Source organism: Pomacea canaliculata, linkage group LG1, assembly GCF_003073045.1.
Source record: "Pomacea canaliculata isolate SZHN2017 linkage group LG1, ASM307304v1, whole genome shotgun sequence".
In the NCBI taxonomy this organism is placed as follows: Eukaryota; Metazoa; Mollusca; class Gastropoda; order Architaenioglossa; family Ampullariidae; genus Pomacea; species Pomacea canaliculata.
Window position 1 is genome coordinate 27,963,884 of NC_037590.1, and position 21,879 is coordinate 27,985,762.

The 21,879-nt window shown below is 36.3% G+C and overlaps 1 protein-coding gene across 1 annotated transcript; it reads right to left on the reverse strand.

Moving 5' to 3' along the window:
• Window positions 1-1,550: 1,550 nt before the first annotated feature.
• LOC112560910 (leukocyte receptor cluster member 8 homolog) lies at window positions 1,551-21,652 on the reverse strand. Its single transcript, XM_025233024.1, has 17 exons — window positions 21,500-21,652; window positions 20,693-20,971; window positions 20,364-20,427; window positions 19,920-20,094; window positions 19,163-19,379; window positions 18,030-18,077; window positions 16,935-17,078; window positions 15,324-15,722; window positions 14,805-14,824; window positions 13,051-13,255; window positions 11,355-11,487; window positions 10,649-10,738; window positions 10,110-10,244; window positions 9,139-9,207; window positions 6,181-6,310; window positions 5,729-5,936; window positions 1,551-5,245 (listed from the first exon to the last, which is right to left on the reverse strand). The coding sequence occupies exons 1-17, from the start codon at window positions 21,520-21,522 to the stop codon at window positions 5,086-5,088; spliced, it is 2,499 nt and encodes an 832-aa protein (XP_025088809.1). The 5' UTR covers window positions 21,523-21,652; the 3' UTR covers window positions 1,551-5,085.
• Between the last annotated feature and the right edge of the window lie 227 nt (window positions 21,653-21,879).

Genomic DNA, 21,879 nt, shown 5'->3' on the forward strand with positions numbered 1-21,879 from the left:
GATCCGGCCCGCGAATTTGACTGGCCGCAGACTGTTTCTGTCGTACATGATAATGTGGCCCGCAGCCACAGTCTGCCGCAATCTCCCACTACATGTACTAATTACTTGCTTACTGCGTCGAATAAAGACTGTAGTTATTCTTTCAGTTAGAATTAGATTTAGAAGTCGGCAAGAAAGCAATATGTTTGTTGTGCAGTGAAAGTGTTGCCTCGGTAGCGGCCATGAATTGCAATGGCAGGCTGTGGCAGGCTATCATGGCTATGGCTATACAGAACCCCAGCCGTTGGCCATCGCATCATGGTTTCTAGTGGGTTCAGCAGTCACGAATCCAGTCATGAAAGCTGCACATCAAGGTGAAGGGATACAACCTCAAGACAGTTGAACACTTCTCCTACCTGGGCAGCACGCTCTCCAACAAACGTCGACATGGAGATCAAGTCGCCTATAGCAAGTGGTATCGATGGAATATCTGTGAGCATAGTGGTTATAACCTTACTACCAAGCTGAAAGTTTACATCCACCCTACTCTACAACGAGAGCTGGCACCTCATTCCAGACACGCCAAGCAGCTCCACGTGAGCTGCCTTCACTAGAGGGATAGGATCCCCCGATGCAAGTCTCGAGGCGTGTGCATTCCATCTGCTGAAGTGGCAAGCTAGATGGGCCTGACATGTCCGTGTACCTGACAGTCGCTTGCCAAAGCAGCTCCTCTATGGCTGAAACCTTTCTCCTAGTTGAACACGGTCACGCGACCTTGTTATACTGAAGTGTTTCTGTCTCTGCTAGCACTGCAAACAGGTATAGCAACACCTGCCACACTGCCAGTTTGTTAGTTAAGAGTGTCCTCAAGCAGTTTAGAATGGTGGTAATTTAAAGATATTAAATCATCATGAACATTACAATACATTAATTTTGGCGAATTACAAGCAAACAATTTTTTTAAAAGCCTGGCAATAATCTCACAAAAATGGTAACAGTAGGTGAAACTATCAGCAACATTAGAGTTTGACATTTGCAGCAATACATTTTAGAATTTCTTAAATAGCCTCTGCTGAACTGTTTAAAATTCCATTGTTGATAGTGCAATTTCTAATGCCTATGGTTACTGTTCATACCTTACAGAAACGACAGGAGTAAAGACATTCTAACAACACTTGACAATTATATGGTCGGCCTGCTCGTACGAGGTCATACTGGTTTTTTTTTTAAAAGATGCACGATACACATCTACAGGTTATTCTTTGGTTTTTTCCTCGTCCATTAAAATGTATCTTTCCTTTCTCTAGTTCTAAATTATCAAAAATTCAATTCCCTTTACCCCATTAAAAAGTGTTCATTTAAAAATTAAACAAGAAACCCAACTCCAACAGTAGGAACATACCCAGTGCAGTGACCAAGGTGGTTAAATTGCACAGTTGTGTATGCATTGCATGTCATGTTTTTCTTCATTTGTGAAATCACAATGCAAACTAATTCTCCATGATTATCTGCAATTGTTGGAGCTCTAATAACATTTATTCAAGTGAACACAAACATACTCAAGTCAAGCATATTTTTTAATGTTAATTTATTTTAATCATTATCCAATTCTGGAAATAACAATCAAATGTTCTAGGTTGGGATTCACTGGAAAGTCATAACAGTTCTGAGCCTCTTTTAGTGATGCCAACAAGAGGAAATCCCAAACAAGACTTACAAAAGCCAGGCATTGCTAATTTATGTATATATACAAATCAACATTCACTCACACAAGCATTCAATTATCACTTATACTAACAGACCTAAACCTTCACATTACATAACAAAAATAACATACAAGTTGTCTTCCTCCCCAAATACAGGAAAAAACTCTAGTTCTAATAGATCATACTTGCAGAACATCTTTTTCATTTTTGTAAAAACTGATCTTTAGTATAAGACCTACATATGTAAACTTCAGCCATTCAGGCTTAAATATGAAGAAATTAGCACAAGAGATTCATACGACTTTGTTAGAACTATCAGAAAGGGTATCTCATCGACACATAAATGGCTGCTGCACTACTCTGTACAGCTATCAAGGTAGAATTGCTAAAACAACCTAAATAGAACAAACTGTATACCATCAACATAAGAGGAGGTGATCTAGATATTTTATTTGGAGAAAAATTCTTTTCTAACACACGAAGTTCAGATGATTTCACTTATGTTCACCAGCTAGAGTTTCCTCCTCCTTTTGAAGAAGTGTTTAAATTAAAGTATAATTCAGAACACGACGTTGAACTCCCTTAGATACTGCTGTATTGTTTTCTTTCAGGAGAATGTGGCATTATATGCTCCCTCAGCCAAAACCCCATCCAACCTTTTTTTAAAAAACCCAAACTACTAGCATATTGCTGCAGGTTTTAATGCTTTTTCATTTTGCTACACCATTCAAGAAGGCAAAATAAATGATCAGAGAAAGAGAGAGGCACAGAGACAAGACCATGCTGGAATGTGCTAATGCATGGATATTTAAAAAAAAAAAAAAATCAAGTATAGACAGAAGTAATTTACTGAAAATCAGAACCCCTGCAATAATAATAATAAAAAAAATTAGGAAATAACATGTATATACACACACTATTCCTGTTGTTGACATTAATTTCATGAACCCCAAACTAGAGACTGAAATCTTAATCTTTTACTGCTAGTCATCTGTCTTCACACACAAAACCACAAGCTATATATTATCACACAATCACAGATTCATGACGCATGTTGTTTTAAAAAAAGTTCATTTAAGTCATCTGACCAGTCTTTGCAATTGTGCTCAGTAGCCACTGGCCTTGAATGGACCTGAAAAAGGAATTCAACATACATCTGCCCACGCTGATAACCTTGATACAAAATGTGACAAGCATAAACATCTCCCACAAACTGCTGGTATCAAATCAATAGCATGATAGGACACTGCTGGTAGCAACAAACTAACTAATGTGTGGACCTTATGAGTATGTACACAGCACTCCCTCCTTCCCTGCCCGCCTTTTCCTTCTCTTCCCCATGATGAAAGACTTGTAACAAAAGAGAAATCAGGCAAAATGACTTACACAATACTGACATAATCTATCAGAACTGTATAATGAACATTTTAATTTTTCATCTAGCTTGGTGGAAACATGTTACTAGGTCAGCAGTGTTGACACCATGTACCAAGGAAAAAAGGTAGGGAAAAAAAAAGTAACAATGGTGAACATCAAGAATGGCACCACCATGGACACAAACGATTCTGTGTGACTTGAAAGTGAAGTCGGGATAGACGTGAGCCCTCAGCATGACGCTGGATGTTACCAGGTGAAGAACAGGCAAAGGAGAGCACCACGACTGTGCGGCACTTGGCTGGATGAGAAGTCTGAAAGGTTGATAACATGCTGCTGCTGCTGCATTCTGCTGGAAAGAAGACTGGGTAACAAAATGGGACAACTGGGAAGGGACAGGAAAAATGGGCGCCGACTACAGCAGAATAAGGGGTACTTTGGGAATGGGACAGGAAAAATGGGCACCAACTACAGCAGGACATAGGGACTTTGGTTTTGGGACAGGGCTTGACCACATGGATGAGCAACCTAACTCGGGAGAAAGCAGCAGCCAAACAAAACTGAAGTGACGGCAACCACTGGCTGTGTGTAGCCGCAAGAGAATGAAGGTCAGGGATGAAAGCTGCCTGTGGTTGGTTTCTTCCTGATGATCCACAGGCTGAAGATTCGAGGGCTACCCCAATGATTTTCTTCTCAAGAACTGCAAAGGTAATGCTGGGAACACTGTGATCTAGATGGGCTGAAGAGCTCTTCAGGACTTTTGTTGCACAAGCCACATTTGGAAGACCTGGAAAAGCAGCTTCAAGCTGACATTTTTTAAATGCTTTTGTTGCATGATTTGCTGAGATGATGATATCAAACTCATTTCAGTCAGGAATTCACAAACGTTTCTAAATCCATTTTTCATTCTGTAATTCTGAGGGGATTTTCCAAAACTTCTCACTATACCTCAAGACTAAAGGCTGGACTTAAAATCTTCAGGAAAAGTCTCTTACAAGTCCTCTGAAGAGCACGATACATGCAGAAACTTGAGTAAACTTATGAAGATTCCTGCAGTTGACACAGAACTCAAAGACACATCTTGCTTGCCTGTTGCATCCTTCTTTTTCTAACTTATGCCTTGAAATAGCCTATACATTTTTTTAAAAAGCGTTATGGTGTAGTAGTGTAATCTGTTTACCCTTCTGCTTGCAGTAACCAGGACCCTCTGCCTTAAGTATCCTGGAAATTTCACACTTTGCTGCCTAGTTGTATACTTGCCTCTTCCCCACCCATTTCATGTGCAACTATAGTATGATGCAGTGGAAAGTAGAACAGATGGCGACTAAATCACTATGTCATCATTTAGTGAGATTTAAATACTCTCTGCTTTTGCACGATTCCCAACCTTTACTCAAGAAAAGTTTTGGGGGCTATCAATGTCACACAGCAGTTGGGAGTAAAAGTCAAAACAAGCGAAGTCCTATTTTTGTTTAGGATGCCTTTTTTTCCCTCCATGTGCAAAGAACCATCCTCCATACAGTTACTTGATTCACAACAAGCTTTTGGATGCCAAGGCAGCATGTGGCACCTATCAGCAAAATTTAAGCCAAGCTGCTGGTAAAGATCGAAATTCCAAGAAGCTTCTCATTTTTATATGAGGTGGGATATTATCAAACCTAACACTTACTTGTATCACTTTCTGCCTGAAAACATTGCGGGTTTTTTTTGGCTTTTTCTGGAACAAAATTAGGGTGTAAGACTCACAGGCAGAACTTGGCATAACAGCAGGACAAAGAGTAGGACCATGCTGCAAGATCACCGATGGCAATCCTCTCAAAGCTTACTTCTTCTTAGCTTTTATACTAGATTTTCTTGCTTGCTGGTGTGAGCAGCTGTTTCCAAATACTTTGACGAAAATAATGTGGCACTGTAGAAAGCTCCTTTCTTCAAATGTGAAAACTTTTGAAAGAAAATACCAAGGGAAATGAGGGTGGAGAGGCTGGCATCATACGCTCCCTCCCTCCACCCTCACCTCCCTCCCTCTTCACAAACTTTGGACTGCGGTCATACTCTGCTTTCCATCCACCTTAGACTTCTCTTCATTGAAGATGACTCCTTTTTCTTCCAGGAACTTGACACAGTCTTCTCGTTCACTGAAGGCAAGCTCACGTTGCAACAATTCTACTGAGACCATGGGGCGATACCTACACGGGTGCAGAGTGGTAGTGGGTGGGGAAGTCGGTTCACGAAGCACATGAGTGATGAAAAAGAAGGAAACAAACATACAGAAAGATTAATGGCTGAAAAAGAAAAAGTTGTTTAAAACAAAAAATCATTTATATCTACACAATAACAGTATCTCCAATAAAGGTAGATTTAATTGCAGTTTATTCCATAAAACCTTACCTTTGAATGTTCAATACTTACCATCCATGGAAACATTACCTGTGCTAGTTTCAAAACTGACATACCAAGCAATTATTTTACCTGTGCATAGCCCTTTTTACAGGTGACTGATGCTGAATGTATTAGAGCAAACAATAACTACTTCAGATCATTTACTCTGAAGACCATACTCCACCCATATTAGCAATAATGGAACTGACAGAAATACTGACAATGATAAGGCTACCAACAGCCCCACTATTTGCATGCTACCCCTGAAAGGCAACACTGCATGTACATACGACATGATGATGGCTTTGAGTGCACTCTTCCTGGCCCTCTCAGCGAACCAGTCCATGAGATAACCTGACATTTTGGGAGCATTTTGGTATAATTGGAAAAAGGAGTGGTAATTATTAAGGGCCCAGGCAGCGCGCACAGCTAAAGCATGCTTGATACATTCATCTTTTCGTGATTCTGGTGTCAGGCTAGCCATCACGGTTGTCATATCTAAACCGAGTCAAGGAATATCCTCAAAATGTTATTGTGAGCGACTACAAAATAATTATAAATTATTCAATGCAACAATGCATTTTCATATACCTTATTATCCATACAATCAGAAATTTTGCATCTTCTTGAAATCAGGTAATTCTGCATCTATGGACAATAATATTTACAGCTACTACACCAAACAACAACAAAAAACTCCAATGCCCCAGCATCTGTGCACACTAACACCACAAAAGGATATCGAGGGAGTTGGAAGTGAAAATGTAATACAGAATTCTGTAAGCTGTAAACTCCAAACAATGGCCCTTGATGCCCTCATTGTACAACAGTTTAAGCTGCGTCTGACACTGGTTGAATTCTTCATGGTCACCCTGTCAAAAACGCAAGAAGTATTTCTAAAGTGGCAGAATGTGTTTGTGTAACAAATACCTGGTGTACTTTCTACAATTTGAAAGATCAAACGCAATAAATGGACCACCCCATGCTGCGGTGCACCTGGTTAATTTTGCATTCAGCTTCTCTCGGGAATGACGCACGTGCGTTGGGCCAGAGGTACACAAGAATGCTGTAAGATGTGCCTAATAGCACAGCAACAATGATACAGTTGACTTTAACCTGATATGCAACTACTGAGATGTAATTTTTTGTTTGGTATAGATCCTTAAGCACAAATCAGCAGAACATTTGCTTATTTACATAAATCCTCACCAGTTTACTTTTGCATTCAACCCTTCTCTGGAATGACCCACAGAAACAGGGCCAGCAGTACACAAGAATGCCATAAGATAAGCCTTACAACACAGTGACAGTGATATAGTTTACTTAATCCAATGTAGAAGTTATAGCAGGGCTTCTGCTAAGGCTAAATTCTTTGGGGTCCCAGGGACCCCTTCTTCAGATTTTTAAGGGGTCCCTGTTCTTAGCCCAAATTTGAATGGGACCCCATTGACGTAAATTGAAGGGGTCCTCCGAACTTTTAATGCGTACTGTACGCAATTTTATGCGTAAGCAGAAGCCCTGTTATAGAGATGTAAGCTTTTGTTTGGTACAGATCCTTAAAAGCAAATCAGAACATTTTGCTTAATCATGGGAAGTCCACACCAGTTTAATTTTGCATTCAGCCCTTCTCTGGAATGACCCATGGTCTTTGGGCCAGCAGTACACAAGAATGCCATAAGATAAGCCTTATAAAACAGTGACAATGATACAGTTTACTTAATCCAATGCAGAAATTATAGAGATGTAAGCTTTTTGTTTAGTACAGATCCTTAAAGCAAATCAGAACATTTTGCTCAATCATGGAAATCCATGCTAGTTTAATATTGCATTCAGCCCTTCTCTGGAATGACCCACAGAAATAGGGCCAGCAGTACACAAGAATGCCATAAGATAAGCCTTATAAAACAGTGACAATGATACAGTTTACTTAATCCAATGCAGAAATTATAGAGATGTAAGCTTTTTGTTTAGTACAGATCCTTAAAGCAAATCAGAACATTTTGCTCAATCATGGAAATCCATGCTAGTTTAATATTGCATTCAGCCCTTCTCTGGAATGACCCACAGAAATAGGGCCAGCAGTACACAAGAATGCCATAAGATAAGCCTTATAAAACAGTGACAATGATACAGTTTACTTAATCCAATGCAGAAATTATAGAGATGTAAGCTTTTTGTTTAGTACAGATCCTTAAAGCAAATCAGAACATTTTGCTCAATCATGGAAATCCATGCTAGTTTAATATTGCATTCAGCCCTTCTCTGGAATGACCCATGGTCTTTGGGCCAGCAGTACACAAGAATGCTATATTAAGATGTGCATGTTCATGAATGGCAGTGATTACACAACTACAGTTAAATTTATTTGACTATGGGCAAAATAAAATTTTGATGAAGAGCCATAAAAGCAGCTTGAACATTTGCTAAATTTAAGGAAGTTCCTGATTAATTTTGCATTCATTGCTTCACTGAAATGGCCCACGGACATCGAGCCAAAGATACACAAGAATGTCATAAGATATGCCTAATAACACAGCAACAGTGATACAGTTTACTGAATCCAATGTAGAAGTTATAGAGATGTAAGCTTTTGTTTGGTACAGATCCTTAAAAGCAAATCAGAACATTTTGCTTAATCATGGGAAGTCCACGCCAGTTTAATTTTGCATTCAGCCCTTCTCTGGAATGACCCATGGTCTTTGGGCCAGCAGTACACAAGAATGCTGTTGATATGCCTCAAGCGTTCATTTTACAACAAGGTATCGGTGTACAATAATAAAGACACTTATGCCACCTCTATTTTTTGTAAATCAGAGAGAAATTCAACTGAAAAATGTGGTACACACACAAAATCAATGAAATTAATACTGGTCACTTACAATTAAATGAGAATTGTGAAACAGCAAGGTATGGAAAAGTTTGTTAAAAATGCAATTCCTAAAGCTTGGGTCAAATGTATAAAATTTAATATCGTCACTCAAGATGTTTGTATATAATTGTGTAAATTTCTTATTTTTGCCTCATAACCTACTTTCATGACAAGAGCTCTTTGTTCCATAAAGTTACCATCTTTTACTTCATAAGTAAAAGAAAACAAAAACTATACTTTATGCAAATCACGACTCAACTTTCTTGAAAATGCTCTTTATAGTGTGTTAATTACTGATTTTGTAATATTTCAAGTTGCATGTCTCATGAAAGAAGTCTTCTAAATTTGTAGAAAAGAAAATTAAGAGTAGTATATAATGGTTACTTTGAAGTAAATGTTTTGGGTGTATTTTGTATCATAGTCCTTGAAATAAAGTACTTCAAATAAGTATTTTTTTATGCTAAGTGATAAACAGCAAACTTGCATTTTTCCAGATTTTAAAGTAGTCTTTCCCCACTATGTCTTTTTGAAAATTATTTTTTCAGTCAATTAAGTAGAAAGTCATTGTTGGTAATTTCTCATCTAATGCAACTAAGGTCTTCTGTTTCAAGATGCTTGGTAAGTGAGCTTCGAACATGGTCCATGGTAATTATAGCTGTGATGCAAATTTTCAAGCATCATCTCAAATACTGGCTGAGAAAGAAACAGGTTCTGCTTTTTCTTGTATTTTTTTGTACTTTCATGTGAACATAAAAAAATACCAATAAAAAAAAAAAATAAATTTTGTGTACCAGTACCTACTTGGCTAATAAATTGTTATCGTAATCATACCTTTTCCATTGCTATTCTAGCATGGGTTTCATACACCTTTACAGTGAAGGCATCCCGGACACCTTGTACCTGTAAAAAAAAACCACTTTACAGATCAGATTCTTTTGAGCATAGCAACCAGCCAAAAAAAAAATCAATAATATCAAAAAAAGAAAGACTACATTGATTTTCAGCTAATTTCATATTCCTTGATTTACATCTTATGCATTTAAATATTTCAACGTCCATTTGATTTAAACAAATAAGTAGTTGAAAAGATTTTTAATTTTTTGTAAATTAGTCATATCATTTTATCAAATAAAAGTTTTTTTCTTACTGATCTTCAAATATTAAAAAAGAGTAGACATTCCATTCAGCTAACAATATCAAAACAACACTTACAGAGTTTACTCACAACAGAACAAAAGTTATAAGCTTTTAAATGTTAGTTTGGGTGCCATCCTGGATGGTTTTCAAGACAACTGGTTGGCATAATATTCTTTTAAAATTTTATTTAAGGGTCAAAAAATCTAGTCAAAGCAGTGTTTTGTTTATTCCTTGTTACTTCTCGAGGTGCATAGGGCCGCAACATGCACTGTTGCTGTTTCTGTAACAGCTTTTGTTTGACAAGTGGGTTGTTAGCCAAAAGCAAAACCTCTAACCTGGAGGGCCAGGGTGCAACATTTTAGTCTGGCCTCTACCCTGACAGACCTGTTCGGTTTGGTTAGACCTACCAGAAGCACAAGGCTCCTGCTGGCATAGCTCTGTGGATTGACAAGGCGTGCAAGCCACGACACCACAAGGTAAGTTACACCAATATGGCAAAACAGTACTGATAACATAAACATTTCTTTTCAATATTTGAGCCCTGTCTTGCCCTATATTTGTTGCAGATGTAAATTTAGCAAGCCAGTTCTTAATCAAGAGTGGCACAACTACAGAAGATTTTTCAAGTGCAACATTCCCTTGTAAACCACTTTCATGAAACTGACCGTGAGATCCTGCCGTATGGATTTGAGCTGCTCACACACATAATGGTAATCCTGCTTTACTTTCCACTTTTCCTGAACCATTTCTAGAGATTTCTTTAATACCTCTGGTGGACGAATCTGTTTGGGGTCTGGTGCCTGTAAATGAAGGAGTTAAACATATGTAAAAACCCAGGTTAAGTTACAGAACTTCACAAATCATCAGTGCAATTTTTAGAATAAAACTCTAAGTTTACAGAGTTATTTCCCATACCATGTACTGTTCAAGTATGACAACAGATTTACTAAAACTGTCAAAAAAATGGTTTTAATGGCTTGAGCAATAATGCACTCAATAATTCTGGTCCAAGATTTTTATCAGGAGGGGACTGTAGGCTATATTCAATTCACTCAGGGGTAAAGCCTCCTTAACTTGCATATAACAAATTTACAATGGGAGATGTTAAGGTATAAAAATGCATCATGAATAATGAAATGTGTAATCTAAAGTATGCTTTCAAGAGGTAACATCTCTCTCTATATATAATATTTAGTCAACTTACAGAAGTAAGACGAAGGTATGGTTTCTCAAGATCTGTGCAAGTGCCAACCACTGTGAATTCCCCAAGATCCACCTCCTCTTCATCTCCACCCTGGGATAAGAAAAAAAAAAAAAAAATCCTCAGAAAATACAACACTATTCTTTCAGTCACATAAATCTGTTCAGATGACGAAAAGTTATTTAGTGTGATTCAAAAGATGGTCAATAAAATACTCTGGCTTGAAAAATGAGTGGGGTTTTTTCCCCCATGCAATCACCCACTTTTCGCTAGCGGGGGAGTCAGGTGTGCCAGTACCTATTCCAACCTTCACACAGTAGTCGCCCATTCCCTTCACACCTATTCAGCATTACTTTTAAAATAAACAGTCTCTTTTTGAGATAGATACCTGCATTTCAAAATAATCTTCATATGACAGTTTCAAACATGGAGCAATATTTATCTACTGCTTATTACTATTATCAAATGGTCACAGCCTTGGGTATTATGCCTGCTAGAATTAAGAAAGAGAACACACTGCAGAAGCCTGTGAAAGCTATGTAAGATTGTGGAAAGCATCACACACCAATGGAGTCATCTGCCTGCACACAGTCTTTTAGGTACAGATCACAAAATTAGGAAATATTCCAAAATAAATCTTTTTTTTTTCATGCAACTTATGCTTCTGATGTTCACACAACCACAAGCAAACAAAGCTAGGTAAACATACACTCATGGTGTTGATGGTTAGAGTCAAGGTCTGCTTTCTCCTGCTTGGTGACTGCAACTGGTTACCAAACCGAGCAGCTCTTATCAACATTCGCTCAGCTTTGTCTGGGTCTTCATAATCAAACTTCAAATGCCTGCAACAGGCACAAAATGCAAGGCTAGGGAACTGTGCTGTTTGAAAATACCAAAAGAATTTAAGATGCAAGAACCCAATACTTACAAGTGGGACTCATAATGCAAGACCATGAAAAATACTTGAAATTTTGTTTAAAATAAAAGCACTACCATTACAAAACTGGATATTCCTTTAACTCTTACTATAGGGTTCGTTCAAACTCTGCTCACCATAAAATGCTGCTCAGTTATTTTAAAACTTTACATTAAACTTTCATTTATTGATTTAGGAGTAATTAAAAATTTATATTATATTTATATTACATATTTATTTATATATTTATAAATTTATATAATTGTACCAAAAAAGTACAAAAAGTTTTTAAAACATTTGAGTAGAAGAAAAAGGAAAAAAAGGATCGTATGGCCTTCTTTCCTTTTGACATTACTCTTTGTATACATAAGATGTGAGCAGCTCTATGTGTTTGTGATTTAATTAATTTTAGTTAAGAAATATCAGATTTTGAAGCTGAAGTTTCAATTAAGATGATGAGTCCCTTTGCTCAAAACGTGGAGTAAGAAGATAATGGAATTATCTAAACTATGCAGCCACTAGTCACAACTAAGAAAAGTCTCCATATAATCGTTAGCGATTCATAACTTCTTGAAGCATTTTACAAAATTTTTGTTTCACTTTTGTTTTAGTTGTGTTTTAAGAATTTTTATTTACTTTCGATTTCTTTTTTTATAATATGGGATTTAGAATGTTTAGTGTGTGATCAGAATTTTCAGATGAATCCTTTGTGTACCACCCCAGTGTACAGAAGGCAAATAAAAAGTGAATTAAAAAACAAAAATTTAAATAACGTGTAAAATATTTATTATTTAAAATATTAGATATTCTTTAGTTTAAGCCAGGAGATGGTTTTCTTCATGCTGCTATACTGATAATTTACTCAAAAAGATCAACTGGCTGCATACCACCAAGAATTTGCAGCATGCGTCAAGAACCAAGAAAGTTAAATTTAATCTTTAACTCATTTGAGACAAATTCCAAATGTTGACTAGCTACCCCAAAACGTTTGAAATTATTATTGAAACAGGTAGACAAAAGATAAGAAATGCAAGAATAAACTTTGTAAATCCAAAAGAAATATGTCCAAAGAAATTCACACACAGCTGTCACCCCAATATAGTCTATTCCTGTTGGAAATATACAGATGTAGTCAAATCAAGTAAAGATAAATAATATTCATAAGGATGAAAAACTACAACACTCTGCATTTCAGCTTGCTATTTTTCTGCAGAAAGGACAGTAGTAATAAGAAATTTATAAACATTTGTCAAAGTCACATTTTTTATGATCTAATAGAAATAGTTGTTTGGAAATGGTTAAGCTAGCCTAATTATAACATTTCACATCCTTAATATCTGTTTAAACAAATTTAATGCTCCAACATGTTCATATGTAGTATGTGTCTAGGGTGCACCAACAAAGTGTAGGGTATACATGCATGAAAGAGTTATCATGCGTTGTCAAAAGTTAATCATGTTATTCTGATGATTCTCACAGAATTACTCACTTCTTTTGCTGCTGACTCTTTTTAGTATTCTTCTTGCCTGCCAGAGTAGATTTCTTGCTGTCTTCTGTGTCTTTATTCTGGCCTCTACCTCTTCCATGTCCACGACCTCGACCTCTGTTACGTGCTTTACCTCTGGCAATTCTTCCAGATATTGAAATATCATGATCTGGTGTTGCAGAGTTGGCTGCTATGGCTGCTGCTGCTTCTGCAAATTGCAAGGCATTTTTACATATAAATCATCATTAAGGTGAAAAGTGGCTCAAAAAAAAAAAGAAAGAGGATTTTATGATAACCTGGTCCTATTTGAGAGATCAAATTTTTGTATGACACATAAGGTTCACACATATTTTTGTTGAAAAATTTGTTTTAATATTAAATAAATCATTTTCCAAAGTTACCAGCACTGATTTTTTTTAAAAGCCCCATATAAATTACTTGAGCCTTGGATATGCATATGATCATGTAAAGCCTAAAGTATCATTGGCATTGGAGGGTTTTATTCTCACTAGCTATATAAAAAAAAAAAAAAAAAAACCCCTAAACTATAAATAGTTCAGAAGCAATTTTGGAATTTTACAGGACTTCTTTATATAAGTCTATTTGGAAGATTCTTTTTAAAAATTTAAAATGATATCTGATTGGTTTGTACCCCTAGCAATGAGCACTTCCATCATCAGTGTACAGTTTGATATGATTTATGAGTGAACAGAAGAAATCTTGGTGGGAGGAAATATTTTCATGTCGCAAAATCAACATGTAATGATTACTTCGTTAAGTAAAACAAGTGTTGGGAAATGCCACACAGTGATATGACATTGTAGTCAAGTGCAAATAATGCTCGTTCCTGATTTCAACAAAAAAAAAAAAAAATTCTGATAGCAAAATCTTCCTGCTTAAAAATTCACGAGGTTTAGAATATAACAACGAATGACCGCCTTGGTTGGTTGTGTTTTATACCATTCCAGCAACTAATTTAAAGGCTATATCACAAAGACAGCCATGAGACAGACTACGAATTCTGTTTAGGCAAGTGCACAATTAATTTCCCTTTTTTTTCGTCACCCCCGAAATACGAAGTACACCCATTGCATGACGTATCAGATATTTCTGTTTTACCCCTGCCTGTTTTTGCAGCAGAAAGAATTACAAAAGTTCTTTGTTTTCTAGACCCATTTGCTCTATATTACACGGAAATGGGATTTGATGTTAGGCGCCAATGCTGGACATAAAACGGATATGTTAGTAAAACTGCTGATATGGTGACAATAAAAATGTCTACATTTTATCAGCTGTAACAACGGACAAATCATTAAAATAAATAAGCAATATAATCCTAAGAGAAACAATGCTTAATCTAAAGAATGTAGGCAAGCACAATAGGAGGCTATGCCTGAAGCCCATAGACAGAGAAAAGAAACAGGGAAGATGAAAACACTAATGCAGCAGTTCTCAACCTTTTACTTGTGACGCCCCCCTGACGAACAAAGGTACGTCTGCGTGTCCCCCCCTTAGCCATCAATGTAAGCTAATTTCACTAATACCAGTATAAGAAACTTTTAAAAAATGACCACCTTCGCGTCCCCCTTGTAAGCACGTCGCATCCCCCCCAGGGTGGCGTGCCCACCGTTTGAGAACCGCAGCACTAATGGCTTCCAAGTTTTTTTTTAAAAAAGTGAAAATAAAACATGACACTGGGATATAAGATTTGACTTAAATCACATGGAAGAATGCCTTTTGTAACTTACAAATATTACCAGACATTTTTCTAAGTGATCTGCCACAAAATATATATATTTTAAAACTTACTTTAGATAGGCATGTGATACAGAAATAAAAATGTAGTTTTACTTAGAAATGCATAAATTTAAGGTCATAAGGATAGTCCAAAAATATGAGAATCTTTAAAGATTTTTACAATAAGTATTACGAGACTACATAAGCAGCACAAATGTTTTCACATATCTACAATGAAAACTGTTACTTTCGTCAAAGCTTGGTATTTTTTTTTAAAAGGTCACACCATAAGATAAATCATATACCAACCAAAGGATTTTGTAAATTAGAGAATGACCTGAACTTTTTTGGTATCTCATGTGGTCTAGAAATTTGATGTACCCCAACCCCTGAATTCAGCAAATGAAAGAATATTTTTGGTCAGATATCAATTATTGAAGAACTGATACACCAAGATATCTTGTCTTCATCTTTAATGACCACATGCTTAATTAACAAAAAACCAAGTATCATAAAACAAGCTGTGAAAATAGTATTACCCTTTTCTCTTTCGGAAATTCCTGGTGAAGTTGGATCGAGGAGAACGAGATCTGGACCTTGACCTGGACCATGATCTGGATTTTGACCTGGACCTAGATCTTGATCTGGACCTAGACCCTGAAGATGACCCTGACCATGACCTGCTGTACGACCTCCGATATGTAGGGACTCGATCACGATTATATGGCCGACCTTGAGGCCTATTTTTGGGAGAGAATCCCAAAGGCTGACCCTGTGTCTGAGCAACTGGATATGCTTGTGGTGGTCGCTGCTGCTGTTGCTGTTTGTTTTGCATGTCAAAACGACTGCGTTTGGCTCCCCTTAACATCTGAGAACCTGAAAATCTTGACCCAGGTGAATGGCCAAAAGATTTAAGCGAGTCAAATCCACCATTTAGACTGCACAAAAAAAGAAACAACAGAAATTGTGTTTGCTTGTTAACAATGCTTTCATCCTTCTTAAACGAACGATGCTAATACAATAAAAACCTCCCATTAAGATCATTGCAGCTGTTTTAGATATAACCCAAACAATTTTTATGAACATATTTCACCATATTAATGTCATCTCTATTAGAAGTACCTCCCCAGTGCCTAGTTTGTGCTATATTACAACTTTTTTGCAATAGTCTTGTGTTGAGAAAATAAATTAAGTACATTTTAAAATAGACTGCTTATAAGTGTTTGTTCTATATTACAACTCTAAGCAGAAATACAATAAAATAAATAAGTATATTATAAAAGAGACTGCTTGGTCACTGTGTCAACAATTATTTCCACCCAAAACCATATCACCCTAGCCATATTAACCAGCAACCTGAATTGAATAAACCCTGCCATATCGTTCCATAATAAAACTACATCAACCCAAAACTAAAACACAAATCGATCACTGATGACACAAGGAGCAACTAATGTCAAATATTACCAACAGAGACATTCAGCCAACATCACACTAAACAACAATCGGTACTTGGCCAAATGTACTGAAAGGAAAAAAAATCTTACAATGGCACAAATGTTAGTCTTAAAACAGTTTTTTTTTAATAAAAAAAAAGCCTATCATTTATTTTTGTGTTCATAGGTTAGCATTAAGTGTACATGCTGAAATTTAGGCATCCATTTGTTTTGGGTTAAAATAACCGCTCCCTCCATTCACTATAATAAACAACAATTAAAGATACTTAAAACAAAGGTTTTAAGTTTTGGAGTATACCCCTGACCTAAATGCTCTTTAACCCTTATAGCACAATGAGCCACAAATAAGCCTTTCTGGGAAGCATGGGAAAGACCATTTTCATCACTTTTTTTGTTGTTGCAAAGTTCAAGCTTTCTCTTTTCCCAAAATTGCATAGGTTTACCTGAGAACAGCAATAACAAACATAATTCACTGTCGTCTTCAGTTATTAGCCATTGTATTTGTCATACTTATATGAAGTGCTATAAGGTTTCGCATGGGACATTGTTGAAAAAGCTGATTATATTTGGTCTCTTTGTAAATGACAGCACACACACACACAAATCCATTTTTATGTTTAATTGGAATATGACACTGCTTCTTGGTAAGTTTGCTTTTTATTAATTTTTAGATTAACTTTTTAATAAACTTACACAGGTAATGGTTCATTGGCCCAATCTTTAGTGGCTGCACTGCCATCATCAAAAGCTCGTTGCAACTTCTCTTTTAACAAAGCCTCCATGCGATCTTTCTCTGTCTCATTCTGAGCAGATGCAAAAGCTCTCTGAACATATTCCCTGCAAAAAAAAAATAAAATAAAAAATTAATGCACAATTTTTTAAATTAGAGAATCTGCCAAAATCTCGAAACACATTTAGGACAGGGTTCCCAGGGATCAATGATGGTGCCAAGTAAGGACCTTAAAAGGACTTTGTAAGGACCTTTCATGCATTTGTAAGGACCTAAGTGACAGTCATCAATGCTTAATTTTTTCTCATGTACGGTCAGAAAGAGGTATTATTTATGAATCTTTGATCTTCTCTATGTTCTGAAATACATGTATTACTATTCTAGTAATAGCTAAATCAAAGAGTTAATTATGATGCCTATTTAGATAACTTAAAAAGTCTCTTTAGCGCGCTGATAACATACACCGTTAATGTTAATGTGCTTCTTCAAAACACTTTCCCCATTGACGAAAGATTCAAGTACATTCTGCAGGCAGCACATTGTGCACAATGTTTATCTTTAGAGTCTTTTATCAACCAGTCTTTATATTTTTCTTCCTTTAGCCAGTTCTCTGTAAAAGAACACTTCCCCGGCATCTTTTGAATTGTCAAGACAACACACAAATGTGGTCATCTGTCAAGACTAAAATATCGTGAAACTTAAGTTCTTGACGCAAACGAGACTTGACAGTTGTGTAATTAAAATGGCGGTGAGGCAAAGAATTGTCTGTATTTTCCGCCAAAGTAGACTCAGAAAATAAATTTGTGGATTTATAAAACGCATGAAAAATAAATCTGTTTAAATATTTTATTGATATAAGGACTTGTAAGATTAACAGAGAAAATGTAAGGACGTGTGTGAGGATGTGTAAGGACCGAATGGCAAATATAAAGACTTATAAGGCCTTATGGCGAAAATTCTCTACGTAAGGACTTGTAAGGATAGGTAAGGACCCTGCGAACTCTGTCAGGAGACATATTTTTATTAAAATTTTGGGAGAAAACACCAGTATAACATACTTTAGTTCAGGAGACCATTCCTTGGCCGCATTAGTCTTGTCTTCATCTCTGTTAAACAGAAAGGAATCAAGTGGACCATTAATGGTTAACTAGTACACATGCCCACTGATGATAATATGTATGAAACTGACAAAACTTCCTAAAGATCTCTGTGAAAATGCTACACATCTACATATGTTAAGGTAAGGTGTGGCTTGAGAAAACAGCGTTTAGGCGAACTGATCGAATACTTTGATATATAATAAATAAGGTTCATGTGTTTTTTTGTTATAAAGTATATGTTTTGATGGTAAATTAATTCATTTTTCACACCTACCCTCACCCATCTTCTTTCAAAGCCTTGTGCAAAAATCTCTTGTTTGAGTCTTAGTTATGCACATGATTGCACTAAGCCAAAAATTAGAATAGGCATTCTCTCCCCTAGCTTGTTATACACCTGAAAGCCATTTGCTAAAAATAATTTCAAAGCTATTTACAAGTGTTCACAACTGTAGACGGACATTGTACATTCCAGTAAATAAATTTGAAACAACATGATCCAATTGGTTTATAACCATCACGATGAGCACTTCTGCCATTAGTAAAATGGCAGACATTTGTTGATTCATTCAAGCTCAGTTATGATTGACGCAGTTTGTTAAATAGTCTGATTTATAAGCGATAAGAATAAATCTCGAAACGAGAAATACTCTCAAATGTTGCAAAAGCAAAATGCGACTACACAGCAAAACAAAATGAGTTAGGACATACCATGTGCTGAAAGACATTGTGATGTGTAGATAACAACTGCTCCTGACAATTTAAGTGAGGAGTGCCTCCCCCTAACCCACCCTCCCTCCCTCACACAATGAGTACACTTGTTTTATGATATATTTAATCTTTCTAGAGCTTTTCATCGTAACCTGTTTTAGTCACAGAACAAATTGTAATAGTTTTTGGATGGAAATGGAAACTTGAGAGTAGTACTTCAATATCGGGTGCACAGTGGAAATTTCAATAAATCTGGTTATGCAGTGATGAAAAATATCAACCAAATGTACAACAAATCATTTAAAATAAATAAGTTTGCATGGAAGTAAAACGGTGCTGAATTAAAAGAAAATAAATAAAAAAAGAAACTCCACCAGCTTTACCTATTAGCTCCACTGATGCCTTCTATCTGATCTTTAGCTGGGCTTTCTGATGGACTGTGTCTCTTGGCAAGGGAACGTGACTGAAGAGCTGCAGCTTGCATCATTGGATGCATCTGCCCCATGGACTTAGGTCCAGAGCTTTGGCTGGTTGCTGGAGTATTTTGATTCACATGTTTTCGCTTTGGGATTTGAAAGCGTATACCTTGCCCTGGCCATTCTGAAGTAGAGAAAAAAAGTTAAATGCAATTCTGAAACAAAAATTTACATATTTTTCAGAAATGAATCTTGCTTTTTTTTTAATAAAAAACTTAAGCATTAAGTTTGCTTTCTTTCATTAACATTCATCCAATGCTACTTTTACTGCCATGGCTAAAGTCTTATATAAATTTATTGTTCATTTCAGGGAAATACACTAATTTTAATTTTTATCATACTTATCAAAGTTACAAAAAACAGAGAAACCAAAAAGTAAACATGATTTAAAGCTTCATGCTTACATGAGTCACTATAATGTTTAGGAGCTTAATACCACTAAAATGACTTGATTACTATAAACAGCTTTTAAAATTGTAATGTATGATAAGAACAAAAAGATTTGTTGTTGTGATCTTGGAAAACTTATCAATAACAGCCAAACAAAAGGCATTATTTTAATTTATAATACTGTGCAATTTAAAATCTCCCATTAATGTCCTTAGAAATTCATTAAAGTGGTATTGTGATAATGCAGTAAAAGTAGCTTGTTTGTAAGACTCACTTTGTCCAAATCGTGACCCAACATCAAGTGAAAGTCCTCGTGATTCAGACTGTGAGGAAGCCCTCATGTCGTTTCCATCAACCATGTTCTGATGGTATGAGGAATGATGGTCCATGCCATTAGAATGGACACTCATCCGTGGACCCATGGGTGGTGGAAAACCATAGCCTCCAGTCTAAAAAAATTAAAAGGGATAATAAAAATCCTGGTCAATATAGAATGAAGCCAAAGGTAGGTTGCTGTAAATATTTTTGAGCCATTTAATGGTGATTAAAACTCTCAAACTGTTTACACAATCTGATACATATAGATAGTGACTTGAAAAGCGTCTGTTAAAAAAAGGGAAAAAACTAAAAAGATTACAATTGATGTCAACATATTCCAAAAGAAAATATATATTCATCAAGAATGTCTTAAGATTAACCTTGCTGATTAAAAATTCACCTGCATATCAGCATATGGTGGAGGTGGTGGTACTGGTGCATAGTTCTGCATACCATAACTGTAGCTGGAACATATTTCTAAAATTAATAGTTCAATAGCTCTCTTAAAAGAAAGAAACAAACTCAGCAACACACTTTTTAGCATGCTACAAGTGAAATATATAGATAAGTTATAGATAAAACTGCCAATACTACAACATATTAAACTAGATAGGGAACAAAAATTGGAGTAATAATGATGAAACTCCTTTGTTATGATAATAGTCATACAATGTTCCGAATGCATTTGTTACTGCTATCACACATCTGTTTTTTAATAGAATCACTTACGGGTAGCCATATTGTTGGTATATATTATATGGATTTGGTGGTGGGTAAAATGCATATTGTGCCCCTTGATCTGGTGGTGGTGGTGGAGGAGGTGGGCCAGGGGGTGGTGGTGGTGGTGGTGCACTCAATAATTCACTTGTTAAAGCATTGCTATGTTCTTGGCCTCCTTTCTTTTTATTTCCTTTTGATGGGGAGGAAGACTGTACAGCTTCAAGGGCCTTTCTTGCTGTCTCCCATTCTGGTTTCATTTCTGTTTGCTGCATATCTCCCACAGGTGGCCTGAAACAAAAGTTTTGTAAAGCTTCTGGAGGCAAACGAAATTAATGGTTGGCGAAATATAGGTGTCTAGAAACTAGAAATTATCGAAGCTGCAGATTTTGGGTTTTTCCCTCGAACAGTGTTCCAGCAGTTAAATCCTGGAATAATTAAGTAGCTTATTACGCAACAGCTTACAAAACCTTCCGCGAAGATCTCATAACTCAAGATCAGCTTGAGGCGTTTACTAACAATGCCGTATGGTCTACCACGACCAGTGATATAGTGTTCTAATCACAAAAAATAAAACAGAACCAAAATTTACAACAGTAAAATCATTTTGTTCTGATAATGGGAAAAATGTCATTTACATTTCCATTTGTAAACCCTCTTGGTGAGAAATACATGAAAATACTAATCGAGTGTTACGGGTAAGCCGCCATCTTGTTAAGAGAAGTAACAAGCTACACAATCAATCAATTATAACCTTAATTTCTCTTTAAATACTCTCCATAGAAACATAAATCATCAAACAAATGTCTAGTACAATACCATGCCACTTCTGTTGCGGCCATAATGGAAAATGTATTATTTGTGCTTGGTCAAAGCAAGCGATTTTCGGTTTACTTTTTCTTCTACACGCTTCTAACGATGATTGCTTCAGAGGAAGCAGCGCCACCTTCCACAGGGAAGCTACTTCCATCCACCACCTACGTCATTACAAAAGAATAGTAATAACAAACACAGGAAAAGTATATGCAAGACGGAATAAAGTAAAGAGATTTTGCATTTACTATGCAATTACTTAAAGCAATAGCCATGGTAATCACAGAGTTGAACGCACTTATCAGTACATAAACACGTGTACACACAAAAAAAACAAAAAACTATTGAACCCTTTCTTGTGACGTCACCACAACATGCGTGGAGGA